This window comes from Lynx rufus, unplaced genomic scaffold (genome assembly GCF_022079265.1).
Source record: "Lynx rufus isolate CCGP_SWC_20201006 ecotype Redwood Valley unplaced genomic scaffold, mLynRuf1.p SCAF_8, whole genome shotgun sequence".
Taxonomy (NCBI): Eukaryota; Metazoa; Chordata; class Mammalia; order Carnivora; family Felidae; genus Lynx; species Lynx rufus.
Genome location: NW_025814896.1, coordinates 20,872,416 through 20,898,797, shown reverse-complemented (window position 1 = coordinate 20,898,797; position 26,382 = coordinate 20,872,416). Strand labels below are relative to the sequence as shown.

The 26,382-nt window shown below is 44.6% G+C and overlaps 1 protein-coding gene across 1 annotated transcript in view; it reads left to right on the top strand.

The window, feature by feature from the left end:
* Nucleotides 1–874: 874 nt before the first annotated feature.
* The window catches only part of DHX35 (DEAH-box helicase 35), a 66,884-nt gene continuing 41,376 nt past the window's right edge, over nucleotides 875–26,382 (top strand). Inside the window, exons 1-7 of the mRNA XM_047069279.1 lie at nucleotides 875–921; nucleotides 5,897–6,030; nucleotides 10,473–10,565; nucleotides 17,752–17,829; nucleotides 22,832–22,936; nucleotides 25,328–25,389; nucleotides 26,232–26,301. Coding sequence (XP_046925235.1) covers nucleotides 882–921; nucleotides 5,897–6,030; nucleotides 10,473–10,565; nucleotides 17,752–17,829; nucleotides 22,832–22,936; nucleotides 25,328–25,389; nucleotides 26,232–26,301 — 582 coding nt within the window. The 5' untranslated portion in view covers nucleotides 875–881. The remainder of the gene's footprint in view (nucleotides 922–5,896; nucleotides 6,031–10,472; nucleotides 10,566–17,751; nucleotides 17,830–22,831; nucleotides 22,937–25,327; nucleotides 25,390–26,231; nucleotides 26,302–26,382) is intronic.

Here is a 26,382-nt window from a genome sequence, read left to right as displayed (position 1 = left end):
TTAACCAGCGCTGGAATCCTATGAGCAGTCAAATTGGAGGAAGTACTGGGTTAGTACCCTAGCCTAACTTATCTGCCCCTTTCTAAGGCTCTTATTTCAACCCATTTCCCCCCCACTGTTTTTCGAGCATTACTCGAGCATTACTGAAGAGCATTACTCTTAAGGCTCCGGAAAATTTCCATACCATTTCCGATGGCTTTATTCACTGATAATAAGTACTACTGTTTATCGAGCACTTTTTTCATTCACTATTCACCCTCCCCACCGCCTTGGACAGAAACTGCAAATAAGGGGCGGAAACCGCAGTACCTGGGCGTACAGTGGGCTCCCAAGAATTATTTACTAGACCGGCAAACTCACGAGGTAGTTACTATGAACCTTCATTTGAAAATACGGAGGAAACTTAAAAAAACCCAGTAGGTCTGGGACGGCTTGTAACATAATCAGCACGTAACAGCTAATTCGGGATGGATTATCTCCGTGCCCACAGCGTGCCGCCGGTAGCCGCAAGACTCTCGTGCCGGCGGTTTTCTCCCAAAGCTCGTCCTTCCGGAGGTGTACGGCGGCCACGCAGTCCACGCCAAGCTCCTGGGCAGGGAATCCAGAATCTTCACATATCACACTAAAGAAAGAGCACGGAGAACGGCGTCCTTTCCCTCAATATGGCGGGCCCGGTCACGTGGGCAAGGGGGCGGGCCGGGGCGGTCTTGGAGAACCGCTGTAGGTCACGTGGCTCGGGGGTGGTGGTGACCACGGGGGCGTGGCCGTAACTCCGCCGGCGCCTGCTGGGCCGAGGCTCCTCGCGGGCCACGCCCCCGGCCCCTCCGGGGGCTCATGCGCAACGGAGGGGTGGAGTCTCCCTCGTGACCTTTCACCCCAGCATGGCTGCGCCCGTGGGACCGGTGAAGTTCTGGCGACCCGGTAAGGCCCTTGGAGGAACGCTGGGCAGATGCGGCGGCCTGACTTTGGTCTTGGCCCCGCAGCCGGCGTCCTGGGGCCTGCGGACCTGCTCGCGGGCTTGACCTCGGTGGGCTGGCCACCGCCGCCGCGGAGCTGGTGGGTTCTGTGGCTCTGGCGCTCACCGTGGTCCGGACGGATTCGGGGGTCCGCCCCCCCGCTGGGCAGAAACTCTCTGTGTCACCTTGTTCGAGTCTCAGCTTCCCCGGGCCTCGTTTTCCTCGCTCTTGATGCGTGTCTTGCCCAACGCTGGAAAAGCGCTGAAGCGCCCACGCGTGTCCTGTTACCGTCCTGGGGCTACGCTGGGGCGGGACGGGCGGTGCTGCTCAGGGCTTGGGAGCTCAAGCTTTGGAGTCGCGCTGCCGGGGTCAGACTTCTCGGCTCTGCCCTGTGGTAGCAGAGTTCCTTGGGGCAAGTCACTTAATTTTTTGAGTCGCCTTGACCTCTTCACCTGTAAAATGGGTAGAATAATAACTATCCTGTGGGATTGAATGATGAGCACAGCGCCTTGCCTGACGTTGAGTAAGTCCTCATAAAAAGGGAAAGAAGCCTTGTTTTGTTTTAGGGTAATTCTTGCCCATCCCTAGTGGCTACCAGAAAGTGACCATCCTCCTTCGTATTGGCTACCACCGCTTTCTCTCTTGCAGGCAAACACGAATCTTAGTCCCAAAATGTTTGGCCTGATTTGGTTTAATTTCTTCATTAATCAGGATTTTATAGAATGTGTACTTGCCAGATCCTGCTAGATACATTAGTTCCTCCCCTTCCATCAATTTCTTGTAAAAAGCAAAAGTTTCTTAACAATTACCAGTTTGTTTTTTTCCACCACTTGCACCTCTGCATGTCCGGATGTGCACAGTAGATTGCAGCAAAAAATGAAGTGAGAACAGAGTTAGATGGAATTCTAACCTTGCATATAAGTGATGTAGGAGAGAAGCCCAAGCAAGGGATGTGTTAATTCTTTTTTTAAAAATATGTAGTTTGTCACTTAGCGACAGTTTTATTCAGTATTTAAAATCGTCAGCCAGTTATCCATCATGAATTTTATTTGTAGCCAGAAATTAGATCTCATTAGGTAATGAGATAGCCTGCATTTTATTTACTCAAGCCTTTATTAACCCGTAAAGTGTTAAGTATGATAAAGGCCTGAATGAAATGTTGAAAATCAGAACAGGATACTATTTTGGCTAAAGAACATGTGGTTATTCCAAGCATTCTATACTGTTATTTAGCTCATTTGTTGAGGGTAAACTTATTGAACACCTAACCTTGTGGTCAGGAGACAGGTGACCAGGCTGCTGCTCTGCTCTCAAGATTTATTCTTTTTCTCTCAGTTAGAATATGAAGTTGGGTATCCTTTAATTTTTTTTATTAGTTTGTTTATATTTTGAGGGGGGGAGGGGCAGAGAGAGAGGGAGAGAGAGAATCCCAAGTAGTCTCCACGCTGTCAGCGCAGAGCCCGATGCAGGGCTTGAACTCACTGTGAGATTATGACCTGAGCTGAAATCAAGAGTCGGATGCTCATTTGGCTGAGCCACCCACGCGCCTCTAGGAGAGATATTAAAATGAGGCAGAAAAAGGTGATGGTAAGGAAGATAGTCTCCACAAGTCAGTCTGTAGAGCTATCCTTGACTGCCATATACTAAACTGGTGATTTGGCAAAGTCACTTAAGTGCTCTGAGTCTCAGTGATCCTCATCTGTAAATTGGGCATAACACCTACCAAAGGATTCTTTTGAGGATTAAATGAGAATACATGTAAAGCTTTTAGCACTAGATACACATTAAGTATTATAATTACATAAGAGTATAGAAGAGAGGGAAAGATTGTGTGGATAGGAAGTACTTCATAAAGATAGTGACATTTTTGAGGTGAAGGTTGAAGCACGAATAAGGTTTATTTCATGGAGAGGTAGGAGTACAGAGCTGGGCAAAGGGCGCAGCATGAACAAGGCAAAGTGGGATGTGTGCCTCAAGCATGTCCTAAAAACCAAGATAATTGAGTAGCAAGATGATGTTGTGATAGGATAGGTTATATTTTGGGTCGAGGCAGGAGATGATGGTATTCTATTTCTAGTTCGTTATTGGAAAAAAATGCTAGGACGCCTGGGTGGCTCGGTCGGTTGAGTGACTGACTTCGGCTCAGGTCATGATCTCACAGCTCTTGAGTTCGAGCCCCGTGTCGGGTTCTGTGCTGACAGCTCGGAGCCTGGAGCCTGCTTTGGATTCTGTGTCTCCCTCCCTCTCTGCCCCTAACCCACGCACCTTCTGTCTCTGTCTCTCTCAAAAATAAATAAACATTAAAAAAAAAATTAAGAAAAAAAATGCTGGTCGTGACCCACTACATGCTTTCCATAATCCACTAATTGGGCACCACTCAAATTAAAAAACTGGTTTAGAGGGAATGCCAGATGGGAGGGTGTGGGTGCTGTTGTCATCCTTGTTTTGTAGATGGAGAAATGAAGGCATTTGTGGTTTGCAGGATTACAGACGTGTACTCTTGTAAGTAAAGAGAATGCTCCCAAGGGAAAGGCAGCCATAGGCGGTCAGAATGGGAGGTGGAATATACATAGAAGGAAGCAGTTCTGATTTGGTCAAATGAAGTCTTTCTTTCTTTCTTTTTTTTTTTTTTTTTAAAGTTTATTTATTTTGAGAGAGACAGAGAGAACTCCAGCCAGGGAGGGGCAGAGAGAGAGGGAGAATCCCAGGCAGGCTCCACGAGGTCAGTATGCAGAACCCAACGCAGAGCTCAGGCTCCCGAAACTCTGAGATCATGACCTGAGCCAAAAATCAAGAGCCAGGTGTTTAACCACCTGAGCCACCCAGACTCCCCTGAATGAAGTCTTTTGTCAGGAGGAGACATGTTCCTTATTGATTGGCAGTAGCTCTTGTAAAACATCTTATAACAATATACTTGGATGTAGGTTAGAGACAGGGAGGGGTGGGGTAGTGAAGATACCTGGGTGGATTGAACCCTGGTGGGGGGGGGGGGAAGGAAGAGACCTTGCGGGAGCAATGCTAGCATGTTCTAGACATGCTGTAAAAGTTTTAAATGTGTTCTGAAAAGGAGGGAATTTGCAACAAAAACAGAGCTGGTGAGGCTGAGGTATTCTTTGCAGATTTTTCGTGGGTAAAGTCTACAAGAAGTTATTAAGATGTAGCGGTAATAAGAGACAAAAGGAAAGGAAACCTGCTTCTTTGAGCCCAGGCTTTGTTCCAGGTCCTTTTCTATCTTTTATCTTGTTGAAAGGAAGGTCAGCGTTTTGGCAAAAAACAATACAGCAGTGCCCCACTTACCCGATTTTGGCAATCTTGGACCTCTGGAACACAACTGTGTTCCTCGAAATAAATGGAAAAGGGATTAAAGATCTGTGGCAATGATTCTAAACTTAGCTCTAGGGGGTTTATGGACCACGAGCATTTCGTCTCCTGACCAATTACATTCTGGTGTATTTTTCAGGAGAGAGAGTCCATAGCCTTTTCTAGATTGTCGAAGGGATATGGGACCTCCAAAAAATGTAAAAATAAATCGGTGGCTAAATGTGCTTGTCACAAAGCCTCTGTGTTTCCACATAGCATTATCATCTCCATGAGTTCAGAAGGCCTGGGGGATGATAGTTTTGGATAAGCATCTCTGTAGCGCCCCCCAACAGAAGGCAGTGGGGCACGTCGTTGAACTTCCAGGGAGGGTTTTTATGACTCCCAAAGACATTGCACCCCAGTGCTGACCAGCTCTAGCTTTTGAAAACTGCTTCCTTATGTCGTGTTATGTGTCACTTACCACTTCCAGTTTCTGTTCGAGGGCTACACAAATGAATCCCCGTGAAAAGTTACGGAAGCTGATCATAAAAATTGGACCCATGTTCCTTGTAAGGCATTTTCCTTCTCAGGCTAAAATCCACGGTACCTTGAACAGTGTTTCATGGTGGGATATGGCTTCCCTACTCTTCACCATCCTGAGCACCAGTTTGTCATTGTTCTTACCAAGCAGCTGTCGTGGGAAGCTGTTGTTTAATCTGCTGAGCACAGTGGTTTCTTGGAACAGCGCTTTGCACCCAGCTACCCCGGTTCTGTGATTCACAACGGGGGCTGCCGTCTAGCGTATCCTGCTCCACTGGCCATGGTTGATCGGATCAGGCTGGGCTTTGGACCTGACCTGGGAGGAGAGGCTCCCCATCCTCCAGACCACACACACCTGGGACTCCCGATCCCCCTTACCTAGGCTTTTATTTTCTCCTTAGCACTTAGAACCACTTCATGCACTAAGTTACATTCTCTTGGGAGGCAGAATAAAAGAAGCAAGCAAGCTGCAGAGGGGAGGGCCTGCCTCTGTAGTGTTCGCTGCGGTATCTCTTGCCCTCCTGTCCTTGTCGGGTGAGCGAACGGGTGATCGGTGAGGGAGGGTGAGCCTGAGCTCTGGCCCTGTCAGCAGCCTTGATTCCAGCTGCTACAAGAAGCCAAACTTAGCAACAGAAAGGAGCTGATTGAGAGGCTCTGAGATGAGAGAAAGAAAGCCAGCGCAGCTTTGGAGTACCCGGTCCCTGGCGTCCCCAGGCCTTGCTGCTGGAGTCCTGCGGTAGTGCCGCCCCTCCTTCGCCTCTGCCAATTTCCATTGGGTTTCTGTCACTTTCAGTAATTAGTAGTAATATGTGGAGGCCGGGCCTGAAAGCATTGTCCTCTGTGACATACAGTTACGTGTGGCCAGTTTGGAGCCCAGTGGGACTCTCATCTCTGTTCTTGACGCTTTTAGGGAAGATTTTTGTATTTTCCTAGGTCCTTTCCTAGATGCTTTCCTCAAGTTAAAGTTGATTCTCTTTTAGTAGTTTGAGATAAAGCGCATTGCTGGTGTTGTTTACCTTCGTCTTTGAATTTGCAACGTCTGCACATTTTTCTGTTCGTTGGTTGCATCAGAGCATCTGAAAAAAGCATTTCTGTTGCAGGTACAGAGGGACCCGGCGTCAGCATCTCTGAAGAGAGACAGAGTCTAGCCGAAAATTCTGCAACAACCGTTGTTTACAATCCTTACGCTGCCCTTTCCATAGAGCAGCAGAGGCAGAAGCTGCCGGTGTTCAAGGTACACTGAATAAGAATGCGCAGTCTGTTGGTCCAAAGCACCGTGCAGTGGCTCCGTACTTGGTACTGAAGTGGACTCTTAATGATTCTTTAGAGGGGCGACTCTTAATGATTCTTTAGAGGGGCACCTGGGTGGCTCAGTCAGTTGAGCGTCCGACTTCGGCTCAGGTCATGATCTCACGGTTCGTGAGTTCGAGCCCCGCATCGGGCTCTGTGCTGACAGCTTGGAGCCTGGAGCCTGCTTCGGATTCTGTGTCTCCTTCTCCCTCTGCCCCTTCCCCACTCATGCGCTCTGTCTCTCAAAAATGAGTAAACATTAAAAAAAAAATAAAAAAAAAAAAGATTCTTCAGAACACAGTGAGCTCAGAGCTACCCTTATGTAAGGGGATTAGCTTTTCAAAATATGTGTGTGTTAGTTAACCATATCAATCTTGAAAGTCCTTAAGGTTTTTTTTAGTTAAATCTTATGTATTGAAAAACTTTGCTTTCAGTTGTGGACAAATTAAAATATAAAGAAGAGTTGAGAAAATAGCACAACGAACTTCTATGCCTCCAGCTTCTACAAATTAACCAACGCATGGCCAGTTTTAGCTTCATTAAAACATTTTTTTTTAATGTTTATTTATTGTTGAGAGAGACATAGACAGGATGCAAGTGGGTTAGGGGTAGAGAGGGAGGGAGACACAGAATCCGAAGGAGACTCCAGGCTCCGAGCTGTCAGCACAGAGCTCGACGTGGGGCTCAAACTCACGAACTGCGAGATCATAACCTCAGCCAGTCAGATGCTCAACCAACTGAGCCACCCGGGCGCCCCTTAGCTTTATTTTTAAAGGCAAATTTTAAACAAGACTAGTTGGGAATGTGAGGTTGTTTCGGTGGAAGAGGTCAACTCCAACTGACCCAGTGACGGGATGTGGGTGGTTGTTATGGGCTGTGTGCACATCTAGACACTTTATTGGTCTCATGAAGTGGACATATTTATCTCAAGAGGCCAGAGCATAAACTAGAATTCAGAATATGTTCATTTATAGCCATAGTTCTTCAGTACGGACAGACACGGTCCATGGACACACTTTCTCCCTGTTGCCAAGACCACATGGGAAGCCAAATTGTAATCGGGAAGTGAGTGCAGGGCCAAAGGCCATTTAGATATAGCTGAAGAATATTTCTTTCATATAGCCCCCCATCAAGGGTGACGAGCTCTCCCTGCCTCACGAGGTGCCTCTGGAATGACCCAAGTAGGTGTGGCCACCAGCACCCGTGATTGTCTCTCTTTCGCTTGGACAGTGCTGGGGGAAGGCTGCCAAGTTCTTCTGCTAAGGGAGTCCCTCTGTATAGACCGTGCTAATGATTCCTCTTCTATTAATTCGTGCTTTCTCCAAGTGGATTTGAAGCAGAATCCTTCTTACTTTAGCCAAGTCACCTTGGTTAGAGCTTTATGTGGCCCCAAACATTTTAGTCACTCGTGTACTGATGTTTCTGGATTTCTCCCTCAGGTGATTAGCCTCATCCAGTACGTGTGAATGTAAACAGGTTTGCCTCTCAGGAGATAAGCTTATAGGTTCACTGTTGCTGCCTCAGTGGTAAGGGACAGCCTGAACTGCGGTGAAGTATCGAGACTCTGGAGTTCGACTTTAGAGTTCAAACCCAAGCTTCATCGCTTGTGTGCTGTGTGATCTTGCTTGACCATCTGAGCTTCTGTTTTGTTATCTGTGACATGGGACTGATGGCACTTACCTCAGAGGATCCATAGGGGGCCCAGACGAGCTAATCCACATCGAGCCTTTAGCTGGGTACCTGACATACAGTAAACGTTCGAGTACACAGATAATTACTGTTTACCAAGTATTGAATTTTGGCCTTTTCTGGACTGTTCTTCATCCTCCAACTGAACTTACAAGATATGATAAATGAAACAGTGGGAAAAAGCCATCAAGATTTAACATACGTTGACGGAAATTAAAATGGTAAGAAGAGGGATATAAGTTATTGATAAGCAAAACAATTTAAATTTAAGCACATTTTGGATCTCTTGAGATGTTAAAGATAAATGTAGACAAAAAGGGTAAAAGTTAACTCATTCACCAACCCCTGCGCCATTAACTAAAAGTAGATTTAAAAACAAACTGAAACGAAAGGGGCAATAAATTTAAAGTCACTCCCTTTCCCCTGATGACTTACAAGGCTGCCTGCTCCTCGACTGCCTCCTGTCGGCTGGTGTTCCCATTAGGGCCCTGACGCCGCTATGAGAGGTTTCCTCTTACTCCCTCAACAGCCGCCTCTTGAAGCTCAGTCCCCCCCTCCTCACCAGCTCTTGGATTTCCCTGCTTGGGCCTCTGGGTGGTAGTGTCATTCTCTGTCTCTAAATTGGAAATTTTGTCATTTCTCTCTCTCTTGTCACACACTGGACTTCTCCATTCGCAGTCCTTCGTATTTAGGATGTGACGTATGAATTAATTGCCTTCTGTTTTTTCGTGCCCAGTCTCGTGTGGTGCTGCCCGGTTTTCTCACGGCACTGACAGCCCATCCAACGCCCCCCGGGAAAGTCCAGACTCTCGCTCTGCATGCACGGCCTTTCACAGGGAAGCCGGGACCACCCTTCTCGTAATCATTTCCAAACCATTCCCGGAGCTTTTCGTGGGCTTTTGTTGGTGCCCCTTGAATAGAGTTGGTATTATTTGCTTGTTTCTGTTTTCTTTCTTTTGCTTATGTTATTTCCCTTTCCTGGAATGCCTTGTCTGTTTCTGTCTGTATTCAGATTGTCTTTCAAGGTTTCCTTGACCATCCGTCCATTTATCCATTCACCCATCGACTGGATGGATTTTCCATTTACAAAATACCTGCAAAGATCCCAAACCTCTCACCTTCCCTTACCCAAAACAAAAGAAAGCACAAAGTCCAGCGTGTAGGCTAGTCAGTATAGGTCACCTGCAGCAGGCTCTCCTTTGGGGGCTTGAGATATGCCGATTCCTGGGCTCTGTCCTAAACCTGCTGAATCAAACCCTGAGGGTAGGGCTGGGAATCTTCATTTTTACTTTGTTTAAGTGTTACTTATTTTGAGAGAGAGAGAGAGAGCAGGGGAGGGGCAGAGAGAGAGGGAGAGAGAGAATCTCAGGCAAGCTCTATGCCAACACCGCAGAGCCCGACACAGGGCTCGAACTCACGAACCGTGAGATGGTGACCTGGGCTGAAATCAAGAGTCGGATGCTTAACCGACTGAGCCACCCAGGCGCCTTAGGAATCTTCATTTTTTAACAAATATCCTAAGAGGTTTTTCACACTAATAGACCCCATATGCCAAATTCAAAAACCCCAAACAGCCAGTACCTTACTGGGTCAGTTAGGCAGCCTTTCTGCTCTCCCAGTCCTTACCACATTATTGGTGCAGAATCAGATGGGTTGAGCGGTGGTCAGAGTGCGGGAACTTGGCGGGGCTTACTTCATTCCAAACCAGGTAGTTAGGGAATACTTTCATGACTCTCCGGAATATCAGGTGCATCTGTAAACAAATGCGGGTACAAAAATATATCCTGAAGCTAAGTAGATAGGATGTGGAAATGATCTGAGTTTTCAGGGGCCAAACCAGTATTTCTGCTCACACTAAATGGGTAAAGGAAGGCTCACTTGAAATCTAGATGCAACCTACAGGTGCTGTAGTGTGAACTCAGATATAGAGGTAGAGGTGAAAGCGTATTCTTTTTTCTTTCTTTCTTTTTTCCCCCCAGTTAATAAATGGAAGAATTTGTAACTAGATAATACATAATTGTACAAAGTGTAAAGGTCTCCTTCACATCCTTGCCCCTCCCTGGCCACCCTCTTCCACTCCTGGAGACGTTACAATGACCAGTTTCTTGTTTTGTTTTGTTTTGTTTTTCCCAAAGAGAGCTTGTGCATAAGCATATATGTATTTACCCTTTCTTTAAAAGCATAAATGGTAGTGTATTATTTACACGGTTCTGTGTCTTGCTTTCCTCTCTTAACATACCTTGTTGACCATTGGTTATCAGTGCAAATAGACATTCGTTCTTTTTAACAACCATGTGTATTCCGTTATTGGAGTGTATCATAACTGACTTAACCCTGTTAGTGAACTTTTAGACTGTTTGAAGTTTTGGCTGTTATAAACAACCCTTCAGTGTGCTGTATGTGCACTTCTTTGTTCACATGTATTAGTACGTCTGCAATTAAACTCTTTGGAAGTGACCATGTTGAATTAAAGGTTAAGTACATTATATATTTTGGTGAGTTATTGCTCTCAATTGCACTTGGTTCAGCTTATATAGACACCAACAGTATGTCTGCGAGTTGGAAATACATTTTGATAGTTCTTTTTAAAATTGACTTGCCTTTGGCCGACAGCTCATTTCATAATGTTTAAAAGTCTTTGTTTCGTTCTTTTGAGGAAATGTATGGCTTTTTACAATGTAGGGTTGTATTTTTCAGCTTCGGAATCATATATTATACTTGGTCGAAAACTATCAGACAGTGGTGATTGTCGGAGAGACGGGATGTGGAAAGAGCACACAGATCCCACAAGTGAGTATACGCTTCGATGTGTCTTTGCACTTATATTTGACTGGAAGGGTTTTGTAACTTGAGAACTCTCTTTACTATAATTTGCATTTTTAAGATCTGCCATCAGAGAGAAAATATCAACCCAACTGGATGTTTTTTATTCAACTTCTGGCTCTTGTGGTTTCTTTGATTAGTGTCAAAGTAACACTCGTCTTGGATTTAATATAATTCCACAGTAACGATTGAATAGCCATACTCTGAAAGGAACGGTGGGGGCTCCTTCAAAGAGGTGTAATGTGTAGTTTTGGCCTTCAAATAGTTACAGGTGAAGAGGAAAGTAAAAGGAATACTGCTATAGTTGTAAATAAAAATGGACGACTAAAGAAATACCCCCTGTGGGAGTGGAAGGAACCCCCCGTGCAGGGCAAAGCCCTATCTAGCGTGGACACAAGTTGACAGAAGGATCAGGAAAGGCCTTGTAAGAGAAATGACATTTAGAGTAGACATTGAACACCCATGACAGCTGGTGGGAAGACGTTCTCCTCCAGGGAATATTGTGCTCAGGGCTGCTGGGGTGTGAGAAGTGTTTGGGACTCAGCAAGAGTTCACAGTTAAGGTGAGATCAAAGTATGTCTTATGAGGGTGAAGAGTGATGTGTAAGTAAGTGGTCAGGGATGGGGGTCGTTGCAGGTCTTTCTTTCCTTTTTAATGTAGATTTTTATTGAAGTATAAAATGCATGTTGAGAAGTTCTCATGTCATAATTGTACAGCTTGATAAATTTTCACAAGTGAATACACCTGTGTTACTAGCACCCAGATCAAGAAGCAGAACACTATTACCAGAGCCCCAGAAGTCCCCTTGTGTCCCCTTCTGGTCTCCTAGCCTCTCCTCCTGTTCCTGCAACACAAGGGTATTTCTTATTCTGGCTTCTCATACCACAGATTTGTTCTGCCTTTTTTTTTTTTAATTAAAAAAAAATATGTATTTTTGATAGAGAGAGGCAGAGCACAAGTGGGGGAGGGGAGGAGACACAGAATCTGAAGCGGCCTCCAGGCTCCGAGCTGTCAGGACAGAGCCCGACGTGGGGCACGAACTCACAAACTGCGAGATCATGCCCTGAGCCAAAGTCGGCCGCTTAACCGACTGAGCCACCCAGGCGCCCCTGTTCTGCCTATTTTTGAACTTGTATAAAGAGATAATATAACTTCTTTTACCCGACCCAATAATGGGTTTAGGATGTGACCCAGACATAGGTATTTCTTAAAAGGTCCCCAGGTGATTAATGCGTAGCCCGGGAAAGACAGGAGGAAGGGAACGGACAGCAGTAGAGGAAGGACGGCAGGGCACATGGCGAGCTGCAAGGAAGACAGGTTCACGTGGTATCAAGCCCTTAGCAAATTACTTGCTTCTTGCAGAGAGCCACGGGAGAAGGGCCACGCCAAGTTACCAAGAGACTACCAGAGAGTCGTGATAATCCCAGCCATCATCATCATGAAACAAGTGATGAGTAGTAAACAAGTGCTACATAAAGTGGTCACTTTGCACACGTTACTCTGTTTAATTCCCAGTGACCCTGCCAGGCAGGTACTGTTATTATTACCTTCATGTTACAGATGAGGACATTAGCAGTGATGTGGAGGAGGGAGCAAGGGTGAAAGATGGGCCACGTGAGTTGAGGTGGTCTCAGTTTGTTTTGGAATCAGTCTGTATGCTTATTTAGTCATCTCAACCTAACTGTGTTATGTTAACAAAGAACCTGAAAATCTCGGTGGCTTAAGAACACAAAGGTGTATTTCTTCTTTACGCCGTGTGGTCTTGGGTTGATGACCCAAGATGGCTGCTCCACATGGTCAGTGGGACCTAGGATGCTGGCCCAGTTCTTGTCTGGGCCTTGGGAGTCTTCACGGTAGATGGCGGAATTGTGAGATGGCTCAGGTGTCAGGACTCGTGACTGGTTGTGGCACTCCTCACGTTGCCTTGGAGAAAGCAAGTTTCACGGCCAGGCCCGATAGCAGTAAGGTGGCGGTATATGTAATCCTCCTATCAGGTGGGTGGCAGATATTTGGATCTATAGTACAGTACAGCACAACGATCTGGTCATTTCCCCCAGCAAGGCTTAGCTGCCAGGTAACAGAGAGGGCCTGCTGAGCGGCGAGTCCAGGGAAAGAGTGGCCTGGAGGCCAGAGAGCGGGGTCTGAGGATCCAGCCTGGGCAGTGTGGCAGCGAACGAAGGTAATTTGTTTTAAATTTTAAGGTTTATTTTAACGTTTACTTTATTTTCATCTTTTTAATTTTGGAGGAATATTTAATAGGTTCACATCGTTTAAAATTCAAAGGCATGGAAGAACATCAAAAGAAAGGATTTCTCTTTTGCCCTATCTTCTGATACTCATTTCCTTTATACAGATACAACGGATGTTAGTAGTTTCGCAGATAGAGATTTTCTTATTGCGTTTACAGAAAAGTGTGCGTGTACCTCTTTTTAAAGCACAAATGGTGGCATGTATCCATGCTTTAATATACCTGGTCCTTTTTTCCACTTAATGTGTCATTTTTCAGTTGCATAGATTCTCCATAATTTATTTTACCTGTTCCCAGTTGAGAGGCATTTAGGTTGTTTCCAGTTTTGTATTATCGCAGTGATGAAGTGAGTCAATTTTCATATGTATCATTTTGTACGCATATGGGTATACTTACAGAATAAATAGAGGAGTTATGGAGGTAATGGATCCAAGGGCACGTACATTTGAATTTAATTACTTTTAAGGAACTGTATTTTCTTACAGGCACTGTGTTTTTTTAATGCATTCTTCTGGTACACAGTTGAAAAAAGCACAAAAGAACAAATGGGAAAGCGTGAGTCTCCTAAGCTTTGCTGGTGAAATTGGCTAGGTCATTGTGATAGATGATTATATTGTTGGTCCGAATATCTGCTACCCCTCGTGTGGACGGATCATCTCCCTTTCCTCACCACGGAGTTTCTCTTCTCCAAGATTACCACAACTTCTTATTATGGCCTAGGAAAATTGGACAGGCTGAGTGAGGAGCTGAAGGTCATGGCAAGAATATGGAGCAGGTTTTCTTAACAAACCGTCTTGCTGGATTTATATAATATCTTTCCTTGGAAAAGTACTGCATGCTGAAGCACCAAACACCAGTTTTGAAATTTCACAAACTATATGTAGAACCCAGATGATATTTTTTCCCAGAGCTCTGTCAAAACAATGGATTATGCAAACAAGCTTCCTTACTACAATTTTTATTAGTGCTGTTTTTGATGGAGTGCTTCCTAATCCCACTCCTTAACAAGAGGACCGGATTTGGTGACCCTTAAAAAGAGCGGAGATGAAATTCAGCGTGACATAACACTGCCTTTTGATAGCAACGCTATACCTGCTTTCGCAGCAGCTTTTCATTTCCATCTGTCAGTGGTCATTAGCATGCAGAAGTCTGAATCACAGGTGTATTGAGGAGACTGGCTTCGTGGACAGGTTGTTTGTTATTATGGAAATTCTTTTTCTTTCGCTTACCACTGTTATTAAGAGATTGACTACAGTTATGTATGTTTTATTTTGGATGGGAGAATTGTGTCCCAGTTTTGTGACAGGGCTGTGGTTTGCAGAGCTTAAATTCCAGGGCTTAGATTTTTAATCTGTCCCGGGACAAGTTATGTGATCTCTTTGTTTGCTTATCTCTACATTGTTGATGATGCTGTTAACCTTCCTTATAGGATTTGTTGCGAGGATTAAATGGGCTTGTGTGTGCAAGGTGCTCAGCACGGTTCTGGCACTTAATAATGTAGTCCTTGAATCTTGGCTATTATTTCATTTTTTTTCTTAAGTTTTTTTTTTTTTTTTCTTTATTTTAGAGAGAGCATGCAGGGGAGAGTGGCAGAGGGGGAGAGAGAGAGAGAGATGGGGGGGCAGGGAGGGAGGGAAAATCTCAAGCAGGCTTCACACCCAGTGAGAAGCCCGACGCAGGACTTGATCCCATGACTCTGGGATCATGACCTGAGCCAAAATCAAGAGTCAGATGCTCCATGGACCGAGCCACCCAGGCGCCCTGTAACTATTGTTTCTTGTGGCTCTGGCTTTGCGTTTGTGTTGTTTGGTGTGGTTGGTAGTGTCTTGTGTATGTATTTAATGTTTAATACAAGAGAGAGAAACTTGACAGTTTTTATAGCAAAAAACCTACATTATCTAAAACATGTTGTTCCTTAGTCATTTTTTTTTAAAACTGTTATTTCCAGCTAATTCTGGACGAATGGAACAGTTGCAAAAACAATGCAGAATTCCCTTAAGCCTCTCACCCCACCTCCCCTAGTACAGTAATCAAAAGCGGGACATCACTGTTGGTATGGTGCAATAGCTGGGCTGGAGATCGTACCCAGTCTCTTCAGTTTTCTCACCAGTGTCCTTTTCCAGTTCCAAGATCCAGGACCCCATGTTGCAGTTAGTTGTTATTTCTGCCTAGTCTTCTCTAGGCTGGCACAGTGTCCTAGCCTGGAGTCTGTCTTTCTCATCTTTCGTGACCTTGACATTTTTGAAGAGTACTGAGCATTTATTTTCTGGAATCCCTCTCAGTTTGGATTTGCATGATGTTTTCCCATGATTAGAATGGGCTGATGCATTGATGCATTTTGGGAAAGAATACCACAGAATTGCTGTATCCTTCTCAGTGCGTCATATCACGGGGTTTGAGATGCTAATGTCTGATCACTGGCGAGGTTCATCTTGGTTAAGGTGCCAGGGTTTGCGTATAAAGTTACTGTCTTTCCCTTTGTAGTTGGTAAATATCCTTGGGGGGAGATATTTTTAGACTGCAGATACTCCCCTTCCCTTCAGATTTGCCTCCTAACGTTAGCATCCCTCAGTGGATCTTTTGTTTTTTTCTTTTAATTAATTTATTTATTTTGAGAGAGAGAGAGAGAGAGAGAGCGCACAAGCAGGAGAGGGGCAGAGAGAGAGGGAGAGAGAGAGAGAATCCCAAGCCAGCTCCACACTGTCAGTGCGAGGAGCCCGATGCAAGGCTCGAACTCACGAACTGCAGGACCATGTGTGACCTGAACTGAAATCAAACCTTTAACTGACTGGGCCACCCAGATGCCCCTCCCTCAGTGGATCTTGTCTGCAGCAGTTACTCAGGTGTTTGCTTAAAACTTTTCTCTTTTCTCTTTTTTTTCCTTCATTAAATGGAATCTTCTGTAAGGAAGAACTGTCTTTTCTCGCTCATTTATTTATTTATTCAATTATTTATGTACATCAATGTGGATTCGTGGCTCTATATTTTGTTCTGTGGGTTAAAATCCGGTGCTATCCTTTTTAGTTTGTTAGTTTGATCATCAGGAGCTCCTTTACTTAGGCCCTGTGTTCTTTCTAAAAGCCTCCGTCCTTTTTTTTTGAACCTTTCCTTACCTTCTAGTACCGTAGGATGTTCCAGGCTCGTCTAAGGTTTTCCCTGCACTAGACCTGGAATCCAACACTCTGCAAGGAGCCCTGGTTCCTTTATTGGAGAATGGTGTTTAGAAACCAAGATTTGGGTGCTAGGGTGCCCATTGCTACTGAGGTGACATTGCTGTGAGCCTTCAGTGGGTAGATTTAGGAAATCTTTATGTGACTACCAATCCCCACATATAAGAGCATCTGTATATCTATGTCAATCTGTATATGTATTAAAAGGCTTGAACTTATGCCGATACTTCTGATTCCAGTCCCACACCACAGGGCTCATTTTAGCCTTTGTTGATTTGTAACTTTTCTCCAACAGGGAGAAACTCAGACCTCATTGTTTACAGTATGTTAACTTATGTGTTAGATTCTAGTATAAACTTAAAGCACTTTTAGAATTGCTAACCCATATGCCCATTTGCTTATTTACTAACATTTACTAACTGGATCACAGTTCTCTTTGTCTTTGGCTTTACAGCATCCAGTCCAGACATTGTTCTCCAGTTACTTAGGTCAGGTCTTTTCCACTGGCTTCGTTGTGATCACGTTATTCATTTGTACTACAGAAAGGGCCATGTGTTAGCGTTTGTATTTCCTTCTGATTTCTCTTCACTTACATCTCGGTCAGTTTGTTTATTTTTTGGGTACTTGAAGAGCATGTGAAACATGACTAGCTCTAAGAGTCAGAGCTCCACAAAATCATCTACTCAGAACATTGTCACTCCCTCTTCGTCCCCTGCTGCCCTGTTTCTATTTCTCCCTTTTTCCTGCCAATCCTTCGTAGACCGTCATTCTCTCTAGTTCCTTCCCTCATTTCTTTTGAACAAGTGAGCAGGTACGTTTTTATGTAGTGGCATTTTTGTTCTTTTTTTCCTACTGTAGAATATGTACTCCTGGTGAAACAGTGTCGATGTTATAAAAATATATAACTGATAACCACTGTTATCCACTTTAGGCTTTAAAAATGTAAACGAGGGGCGCCTGGGTGGCGCAGTCGGTTAAGCGTCCGACTTCAGCCAGGTCACGATCTCGCGGTCCGTGAGTTCGAGCCCCGCGTCGGGCTCTGGGCTGATGGCTCAGAGCCTGGAGCCTGTTTCCGATTCTGTGTCTCCCTCTCTCTCTGCCCCTCCCCCGTTCATGCTCTGTCTCTCTCTGTCCCAAAAATAAATAAATGTTGAAAAAAAAAAAATAAATAAATAAAAATGTAAACGATAAAATAAATATATAACAAATGAATACATAAAGCAAATAAATGTATAAATAAATCAGATAAATACACATAATCAAATTTTTTGTGTACTGATGTAATGGCGTATGTACACGGACAAAACCCAGTTATTTTTATTTAATCTGACTAAGATGTTTTGTATGGTTGATATTTACATTGAGTTGGCTCAGCGTGTACTTTAAAATTCTTTGTTCTGTGGATTCAGCAGCGTTCTGTGTGACCCACGGATAGCTGTTTATTCCTCCAGGCAGCACTGGTACCTGGAAATTAGTAAGACCGGAGTGTCAGAATGTTGACCATGTACCTTGGTTCTTCTGATTATTAGCTCTGATGTGAACGCAGGCAAATTACCTAACATTTCCAAGCCTCAGATCCCTCATTTGAGAAATAATTTCCAAAATGTCTGCTGGGATCAGAACCCTCTGTTACTAACTCTGTCAGCGATTTTGACACAAGACGAGGTTACCTTGGGGGAAGTGGGTTCTGGAGAAGTGGTGTCGCGTGCAAACTTAGGTGTGCTTTTTTCTGCAGTACCTTGCAGAAGCTGGCTGGACGGCCGAAGGAAGAGTCGTGGGAGTGACCCAGCCTCGAAGAGTGGCAGCTGTCACAGTGAGTCTCTTTTCCGTGTTGTAAAAACTCCATCTGCATCTTCTGTTTTCAGTGGCTTATTTTGTTTTCTTGTTTCCTGAGAGCTCCAAGTGAATACGAAGTGGCTCCTTAAGTATTTTAATTCTTCAATTTAAAAAGAGCTGTGACCTGCTTACTTTTGCAAAGTTGGTGCTTGTATGAGCTTGATGAATTTTTAAAGTAGTAATAAAGTACAGAGGAAATCACAACAAACAAAAAATAATGAAAAAACGAAAATCTCATCGCCCAGTGAAAACCTTTTGAACATTTGTGAACATCGTTCCAAGCTCTGCTTTTATGTTCACGTAAAGATGAATCGGTTGGATGGACGGGAGTAGTTCTGCATACATGGGGTCCCGCCTGTGCATTTGCCTTTGTTGGATTTAACAAAAGGGGAAACTGGAGTGAAGCAGGAGTCGGTGCTGAACGTGGGAGAGGTGGGTGTTCGCCACAGGAAAACGTATGAGAGCTTAAAAACTAAGAAAAAAGATTCCAAAGAGCTTGACGATGTTACTTGTTTTTGAAACCACATTCGGTAGTTTCCTGTGACAGACGAACAAATGCACACTTACTCTCTGTATATTTTCTCCCTCCGTTTGTTATAGATGCAGCGCTAGGATTTTTAATTTCAAGGGTTATAAATACATGTTCTTTTCCTGTAATCACCAATCACTCCCACAGCTGATGAACTTTAATTCTAGTTTAAATGGAGCCAGTGTTCATCGCCAGTTCTCTTCCGTGGTTTTGCTAACCTCGAATGGTTCATTTTGCCTTATTTCTTCATTGGCTGAATTTTCTGTGCCTGAGAACGTTTGATTGTGGTCTTTGTTACGAAATTCTCGGTTCACACTCTCTTTCCCTAGGAACTGTGCAGACACTGTGCACTGCCCTTGGCCTGGAGGATCACTGTGTAGATGCCTGAGTTCCAGCGGGTTCTCTCCGCTGCCCTCCTGGCTCACTTTCCCTGCTTGTAAGCCTGTTCTTGTGCCAGGATACATCTCGATGCTGATTGTTTCTGTCTCATTTTTTCTTAAATGTGGAAGAACTTCCGCCTTCAGGTTCAAATCTCAGGTTTTCTTCTGTTAGATGTTGGCAAACTTCCGTTCCATATACGTTTTCTTTTGTGTAAGGGCATCAATTCAGTGATATTAGATATCCTTTGCTTCCTTTTAGTGTTTATCACCATCTCTGGAATCGTCTGCTCTTTTGCGGTTTCTTTTGTAAGGTTTCTCCAAGCCTGTCCGCCATGTTTGTGATTGTTTTTAGTCAAATGTATTCTGTTTGGGTTCCTTTATATCTCTACTTGGGTCTCGTAATCACTTCTTTGAAGGTTTTTTTCATTTTGTTTTGTTTTGTTATTTGTTTTGCTTTAAAAGAGAAGTGAGGGGCGCCTGGGTAGCCCAGTTGTCTGACTCTTGGTTTCAGCTCAGGTGGTGATCTCATGGTTCACGAGTTTGAGCCCTGCATTGGGATTCTCTCTCTCCCCTCCCCTGCATGTGCACACACACTGTCTCTCTCTCTCTGTCTCTTTCTCCCTCAAAATAAATGTCTAAAATGGGAGGAGATATTACATTACAAATTTTAAAGGTGATAATATTACAAATTTTTTTTAAAAACCCAGAAAAATAACACAGTGTTATTATTAACTGCCTGACACATTTCTGTAAATCCTTTTGGCCGGCAGTTGTTGACTGCCTTGCCATGGATCGCCTCTTCACGCCACAGTGATTTCCTATTCTTTTTTTTACAGAGGGAGTAGAGCAACATTTTCGTGTTTCCCTGGAACAGTCGATTCACATTTGCTTTTTATTATTGCCACTGAGGAAAAGTTTCTTTAATTTTATAAGTGGTTGTTTGTAGCATTGTATACATTTGGGGAATTGTTCTCAAATTTGAGAAAAGCCTCTCAGGGGTCTGTCCTATGGAAGCTGTGAGATTTGGGGACCTCCACAGACTGACTTGTGACCTGCCCACTTAAGACCTTAATCCTGCTTGTTTCTTGGGAAAATCCCTTTTTCGTGTGTGCCGGAACCTAGGATTAAACCGTGGAAAATACTTTTAAAATTTCTTTTTAATTGCTTTTTTGCTTGTGTTCCTGCCTTTCTTTCCTTCCTGGTCGGCTTCGCTGCGGCGGGCTGGCGTTAGTACTTTGATGATAATTGCTCATCCTTGCAGTGGGCCACCGACGGCCGCAGAATGTTGAGGCTCCGCTGGGCTGGATAACGCACGGCCTCCCCCCACATCTCTTCTCCTCCTTTGCTGGGCCAAGGTGGGGCTGCGGAGCTCGAGGCGCACGCCGTAGTGATTGCAGAGGTCTGTCAAGGCTCATGACAAAATTCTTTGGGCTCTCTGACTTAGGATTCGATACTTGCTGCCTGACTGCATGCCTCTCCTTCAGTCCTCTCCCCCTTGTGATTGTCTGCTATCAAAATGGATTTCCACTGAGACATGTCCTAGGTCTTCTGGACCCGAACACGCTGCTGTTTCTTGTCTTCCTAAAATAAGGATTGTCCGTCCTGACTGTTGGGGCCGTGGCGCCACATTAAGAAAGCCCCGTAGTTGGCCATGGTTGACCTTGGAGCCTCTCTAGAGTCAGGCCTCAGGGCATCTGGCAGCTGTGCTTCCCAATTTGTTGTCTGGCCTTGTGGCTCTTTTCTCCTTTCATCGGAGATACAGGTTGTGGCTGATAATATGTTTTATTTCTTTTATTGTTTTAAATTAGCTCTTCAGAGGAATGCCTCTATTTTGCCATCTTTACCTGGACAAGAAACTAATCCTGTTGCCTTGAGTTACTTGTGCTCTGTACTGAGTTTTAATTATTGTGTCATCTTTTTTTTCCCCAAAGTCCATTTTCTGATTGTCTTCAAGGCAGAAATTATTGATAAACATTTTTTTCTGAGCCTGTGTAAGTAAAAACAAGAGATAACAGTTGGGAAACCACTAGACTTAGTAACCTTCTATGTCACTGAAAGATGACTCAGTTACTTAGGAATTAGAGCAATTTTTCCTGTATGTAGTTCGGACTCCCAGCTCTTAATCACTCCGCGTTTTGCTCCAAATTTGTAGCTATGGATAATTTCCACGAAGCCCCATGCCTTCTCTTGAAAGGGCAAAGAGTGTATAAATCATTGGGGTAGTATTAATAGAGCTGTGAAGTTGGGAATGCTACATCTCAAGAAGTACTTTGTGTGCAGACTAAACTCTGAAAACCATCTCAGAGCCTGAGAACAGATCGCGCAAGCCTTTGCTCGATCTCCGTGAGAGGCGGTCCGCCTAATGAGGATATCTGTTGGACTGCTAGGGTCTGGGTTTGCCTTCAAGACCAGGCCCTGCCTTGACCTGTGATTCAGGACAAGCCCTAACCCTGTCTTACTTCGGTTTCTTCCTCTGGGAAAACAAGGGTACCTCGCCCAACTCGTGGGCCGTGCGCGTATTTAGCGAGATACAGTTTTTGGAAACTTGGAGCACAGCATGGGCCGGTGGTTAGTGCTCGGTGACTGGGTTCTCCTTTTTGTCTCCTTTTCCCTGTGTTTGTTTGCCTGTGTCAAAAACATAGTATTTACCCAGTCCGGTTGATGCAGTCATTGGGAGTGAAACTTAAATGGTAGAGGTAAAAATCTGTCAGAAAGCCTTTTCAATGTCCAGTGATGTGATCATACATGAAAGACTAAAATAAAAAGTTTGAAAATAAAATATCTTTGATAGCAGATGCGTCCGAATCATGAAGTAATAAGGCTTGGCCCAAAGGGCTGAGTGCAGGGAGGCTCCGGGCTCCTGCCCCTGGGGCCGCCGCAGGCCAGCGACACTGGCAGGAAGCCCTGCCTGCAGACAGCACCTGTGCCGGCCCACGTCCCCGACCCAGGACTCGGAGACTCCGTGGAGAGGTCGTCTCACCTGTGGGAGTGGGCGCCCGGCTGCCTGCCTCGCGTGGGGGGCGGTGTGCCAGGTCCCCGGGAAGCCTCTCTACTACCGTTTGCCTGTGGTTCTTTTCAGTTAGGTAGTTTATACGGTGAACATTAAAGTCTTTATTTTCTTTTTATTGCTCTCCCACTTTGATATTTATCTATTATTTCAAATATTCTCCATTAATGAGTTGACAGCCTTTGCCTTCGAGGGGTGGTGGGAGTTCTTGCCGTTGAGTTTTGTCTTCTCTTTCCTGTGTTCACCTCTCATTTGTCATATGTTGGTAAGTGAAGAAAAAATCTATAGATGTGGTCTTTCTAATATATTGTTATGTGTCTTGTTTTCTACTCTTACTTTATTAAGGTAACTTGGATCCTTCATTAACCTTCTCACCTGCTTATCCACCCTGTTCCTTTTTTTCATCTTTTAACCTACGTTCTTCTTTTTTGTTTCCCCTTTTACTGCTTTTTTGGTAGCTGGGGCACTGTTGCAAATTGTTTTAGGTTATCTGCCCCTGGAAACGTCATTGCTTTGCCTCCAAAGGGAAAATGAACTTGGCCCAGTGTTGAATGGGATCATTCCTGTTCTCCTGCCTTCATGGTCCAGTGGAAGGTACTTTATTTCGAGGCGTGAAGACGTGAAAATTTGTCCTTAGTCCGTGTGCTAAAGAAAGCTTTACTAGGGTGTAATCTTGTCACTTCTTCAACTTTTTGCTTCGGCCGCCAGGAAATGCCGAGCCGAATTTGTGGCTCAACTGAAATCATGTTGGCATATCCATGTTTTAAAATTCTCTCATTGGCTTTGATCTTTTGAATTTTATCTGCCATTTCTTTGGTCTGTAACATCTTTATGCGATTCCATTGTGCGGCTTATTGTTACACTGTAGTTAATTATAAGCTGCCTCAACTTGGGTGTAGAATAAATCACATGCTTGCTCTCTGATGACCTGCTCCTTTTCTTCTCATTCTCCATGGTGTTCACATACTATTAAAAAAATAAGGGACCTTTAGATTTTCCACAGGATGTGCTCTGTGCAGTAATTTCTGCGTCTCTGTTTTCAGCATGATCTTTCTTCCCAAAGGTTGCAGGGAGAGTAGCTGAGGAAAGGGGTGCGCTGCTGGGCCACGAGGTGGGCTACTGCATCCGCTTTGATGACTGCACCGACCCACTGGCCACGAGAATTAAGGTGAAGTGCTCACACTGCTTTTCGTGCTGTGAACCAAGAAGATTATTGGGGGGAAATTACAAACGTGCAGCCTCACTGCTGACGGGGACCTTGATGCCATGGCAGAAGGTGTATGAAATCACCCTGCCCTCAGGGAGATGAGTCCGCGGGAGGTGCGGCGCTCTCCCAGAGAGTCCTTGAATCATAGCCCAGAAGGGACCTTGGAAGGAAGGTTAAGCCCTTGGTTCGGCAGATGAAGAGGTTGAGGGCCTGGGAGGTTGAATGGCTTGTCTGAGGTCTGTGCCCGTTGGTGATGGAACCAGGACTCGAGGCTGTCCTTTCTTCTGTGTGTTTTATTGTTTTTCCACCAATTCACACAGCTGTCAAAACAAAGAGACTTGCCTGCGAAAGACTTAACAACAGGGACAAGGCAATATCAGTTGATAAGCATGGAATTCCCAAAGTGAAAACTTTGCCATTTTTACAGGAGGACAGATTTTACTTGTGTGTTCTTTGACTAGTTGCTACTGTTGAAACAGTCAGTATCCGTGGTAATTAGTCACCATCAGTATACAGTCACCGGGGCGTCTGCTCCTCAGGGCAGTGCTGGAGTCGTTCTCATCAGACAGTACTGCAGAACAATGAAAATGCCCTGATGAAATGGAAATTGGTTCTGAGAATCTCCATTACCTCTCAATTTGCAGCAGAGGAAAGTTGAAAATAATCAGATGAACCAAACAAGGTGGTGATTTATAAAAATAGGGATCTTATTTTCTAGATTTCTGTATTTTGTTACCTTTGAGATTTTGCCAGGTCAAGGGAACATTCTTCTGTACCATCAAATATATTTATTTATTTATTTATTTATTTATTTATTTATTTATTTATTTCAACGTTTATTTATTTTTGGGACAGAGAGAGACAGAGCATGAACGGGGGAGGGGCAGAGAGAGAGAGGGAGACACAGAATGGGAAACAGGCTCCAGGCTCTGAGCCATCAGCCCAGAGCCTGACGCGGGGCTCGAACTCACGGACCGCGAGATCGTGACCTGGCTGAAGTCGGACATTTAACCGACTGCGCCACCCAAGCACCCCTGTACCATCAAATATATTTAAAGTAGGTAATTTAGCAAATTGTTCAATTAAAACGTTCGTTTCTGAGTCTTTGACGAGAAGCTTCTGTATTCCGTTTGGCCATCATTTTTAAGGTGCTTTGCTCCTACCTGCTGCCTGTCGTCAGTGGTGGGTCCTCCTTCTCACTGCTCTGCGTATGTGTGGCAGCTGGTACCAGGCTCAGGATGGAAGTGCATCCTGTTCTTAAACACAAAACAAAAAGTAGAAACACTAAGCTACAGCATGCGAGGGAGATGGTTAGCCTGGTTAAAGTACTGAGCTATTTTAGACGACATTAATAACGTAGTTACTACTGCATGTTTTTGAAGCATTTTATAAACATTTGTTAATCCTAAATAATAATAGCTGATATTCTTGAACACTGTGTGCCAGGTCCCGTGCTGAACACTTTACATGTACTGTCTCTGTTAGTTATACCACAGTAACCCTCCGAGGTACATCCCTTTATTATCTCCGTTTTACAAATGAGGAATCAGGCTCAGAGAGGGTAGGTGATTTGCCCAAGGTTCACACAGCTTGTGAGAGGCGGAAAGAGGATCCGGGCTCCCAGCCCACGGACACCACAGCCTTTCTTAACCACCGCCCTATCCGGCCTCCCTAAGTAAGATAATAGCAGGCGAAGCCCAAGTTAGCAACCTCAGAGCTGCAAGTCTGAGTTGGAACATTTTTAAAAAAATTTTTTTAATGTTTATTTATTTTTGAGAGAGGGAGAGACAGAGTGCAAGCTGGGGAGGGACAGAGAGAGAGAGGGAGACCCAGAATCTGAAGCAGGCTCCGGGCTCCGAGCTGTCCGCACAGAGCCCGACGCGGGGCTCAAACTCAGGAACCGTGAGATCATGACCTGAGCCGAAGTCGGACGCTCAACCGACTGAGCCACCCAGGGGCCCCTGGAACATCTTAAGAACAACGGCCTCAGATTCATGGCCTTTCTTTGCATAGACAGGGTTTGTCTTCACGGCCATTCATCCACAGTACCAGGAGTGCAGGCCCAGAGGAAGCGGGGTTGAGCCGATGTCAGATAGTAAATGCGGGTGGGATTCTGCTGGAAGATTTGCAGGCCCCAGCCGCGGACCCTGTGATTGAAGTCTTGTTTGTGAACAGTTCCATGGCTTGATAACAAAAATGTCGGGGCATTTCCTCAGTCCTCTGTGGGAATTACCTTGTACGCATACTGGCAAAGAGGCTGTATGCATTTGGTTACACTTGAGCTTTGAAAAAAAATCATGAACGTACAGCGTAAATGAATTATTTCTAAAACTTTGTGTCTCTGTTTTTTAGTTTCTGACTGATGGAATGTTGGTCAGGGAAATGATGGTTGATCCGTTGTTAACAAAATATAGGTAAATGTGTTTTTCCTATGATAACTTCCCTGAAGTTTGAAAGGCACACAAGTAGATTGAGAAGCAGTTGTGTCAGTAGCTGGGATTTGCAACTGCCTTCAGTTGGCCCAAAGCTTTCCCTCCTTACCTGGGCTGTTTTGACCTTTGACGCTTTCTCAGAGTTTACTGAGATGTAAAAATGGGCACTTTAAAAGCCCTGTCATTATTTGAATAATCTGTTGACTCGTCATACTTATCTTGGCCACTGTTATATCCCCGGCTTGATGGTGACTGTGGATGCCAGCACAGAAATGGGCGATGTTGGTTGGATATTATATGCAGAGTCCAAATAATTACTTACACTCTGTGTGTCTTTGTCCATTACTCATTAATATACCAACGTTGTCCCACACAGGCTCTGGGGTATGTTGGGGAAGGATGTCGCATTTGACACCCGTGTATACATGTGACCCATCTGTGCTCACATGTCTCTGTGCTGTTATCTGCAGCCTAACAGTCTTCGGGTAGTGGGGCCTTGCTCTTAATTCTATGTGCTTTGTGGGGTTATGTGTTATATTGTGATTTAAAAGTCAGGTATTAGGTCCTATGAGAATCCAGTGTGGGTTATAAAACTCTTTAAAGATAGCAAAAAAATATGCACCGTTCTTCACCAAGATATGTCAGTGTCACCATTCTTGTTAGCTGAATAGTCGTCTCCTTGACAAAGACGAGTTACTTAGCTCTCCTTTCGATACAAGGTGATTGCATGGGGACTAGATACCCAGAAGTCCCTTTGATGGTCTGGGTGGGATTATGCAGGTGGTTTGTTTGATGCTCACTGAGGTCTTCCCTTTGATCCTTAGTGCCATCATGCTGGATGAAGCCCACGAGAGGACCTTGTACACAGACATTGCCATTGGCTTGCTGAAAAAGGTGTGATTTCGCCGCCAGACTTTTGTTTTTCTGTTTCTGTTTTGTTTTATTGCTTGGTTAGGAAAGTAATTGTAGCAATTT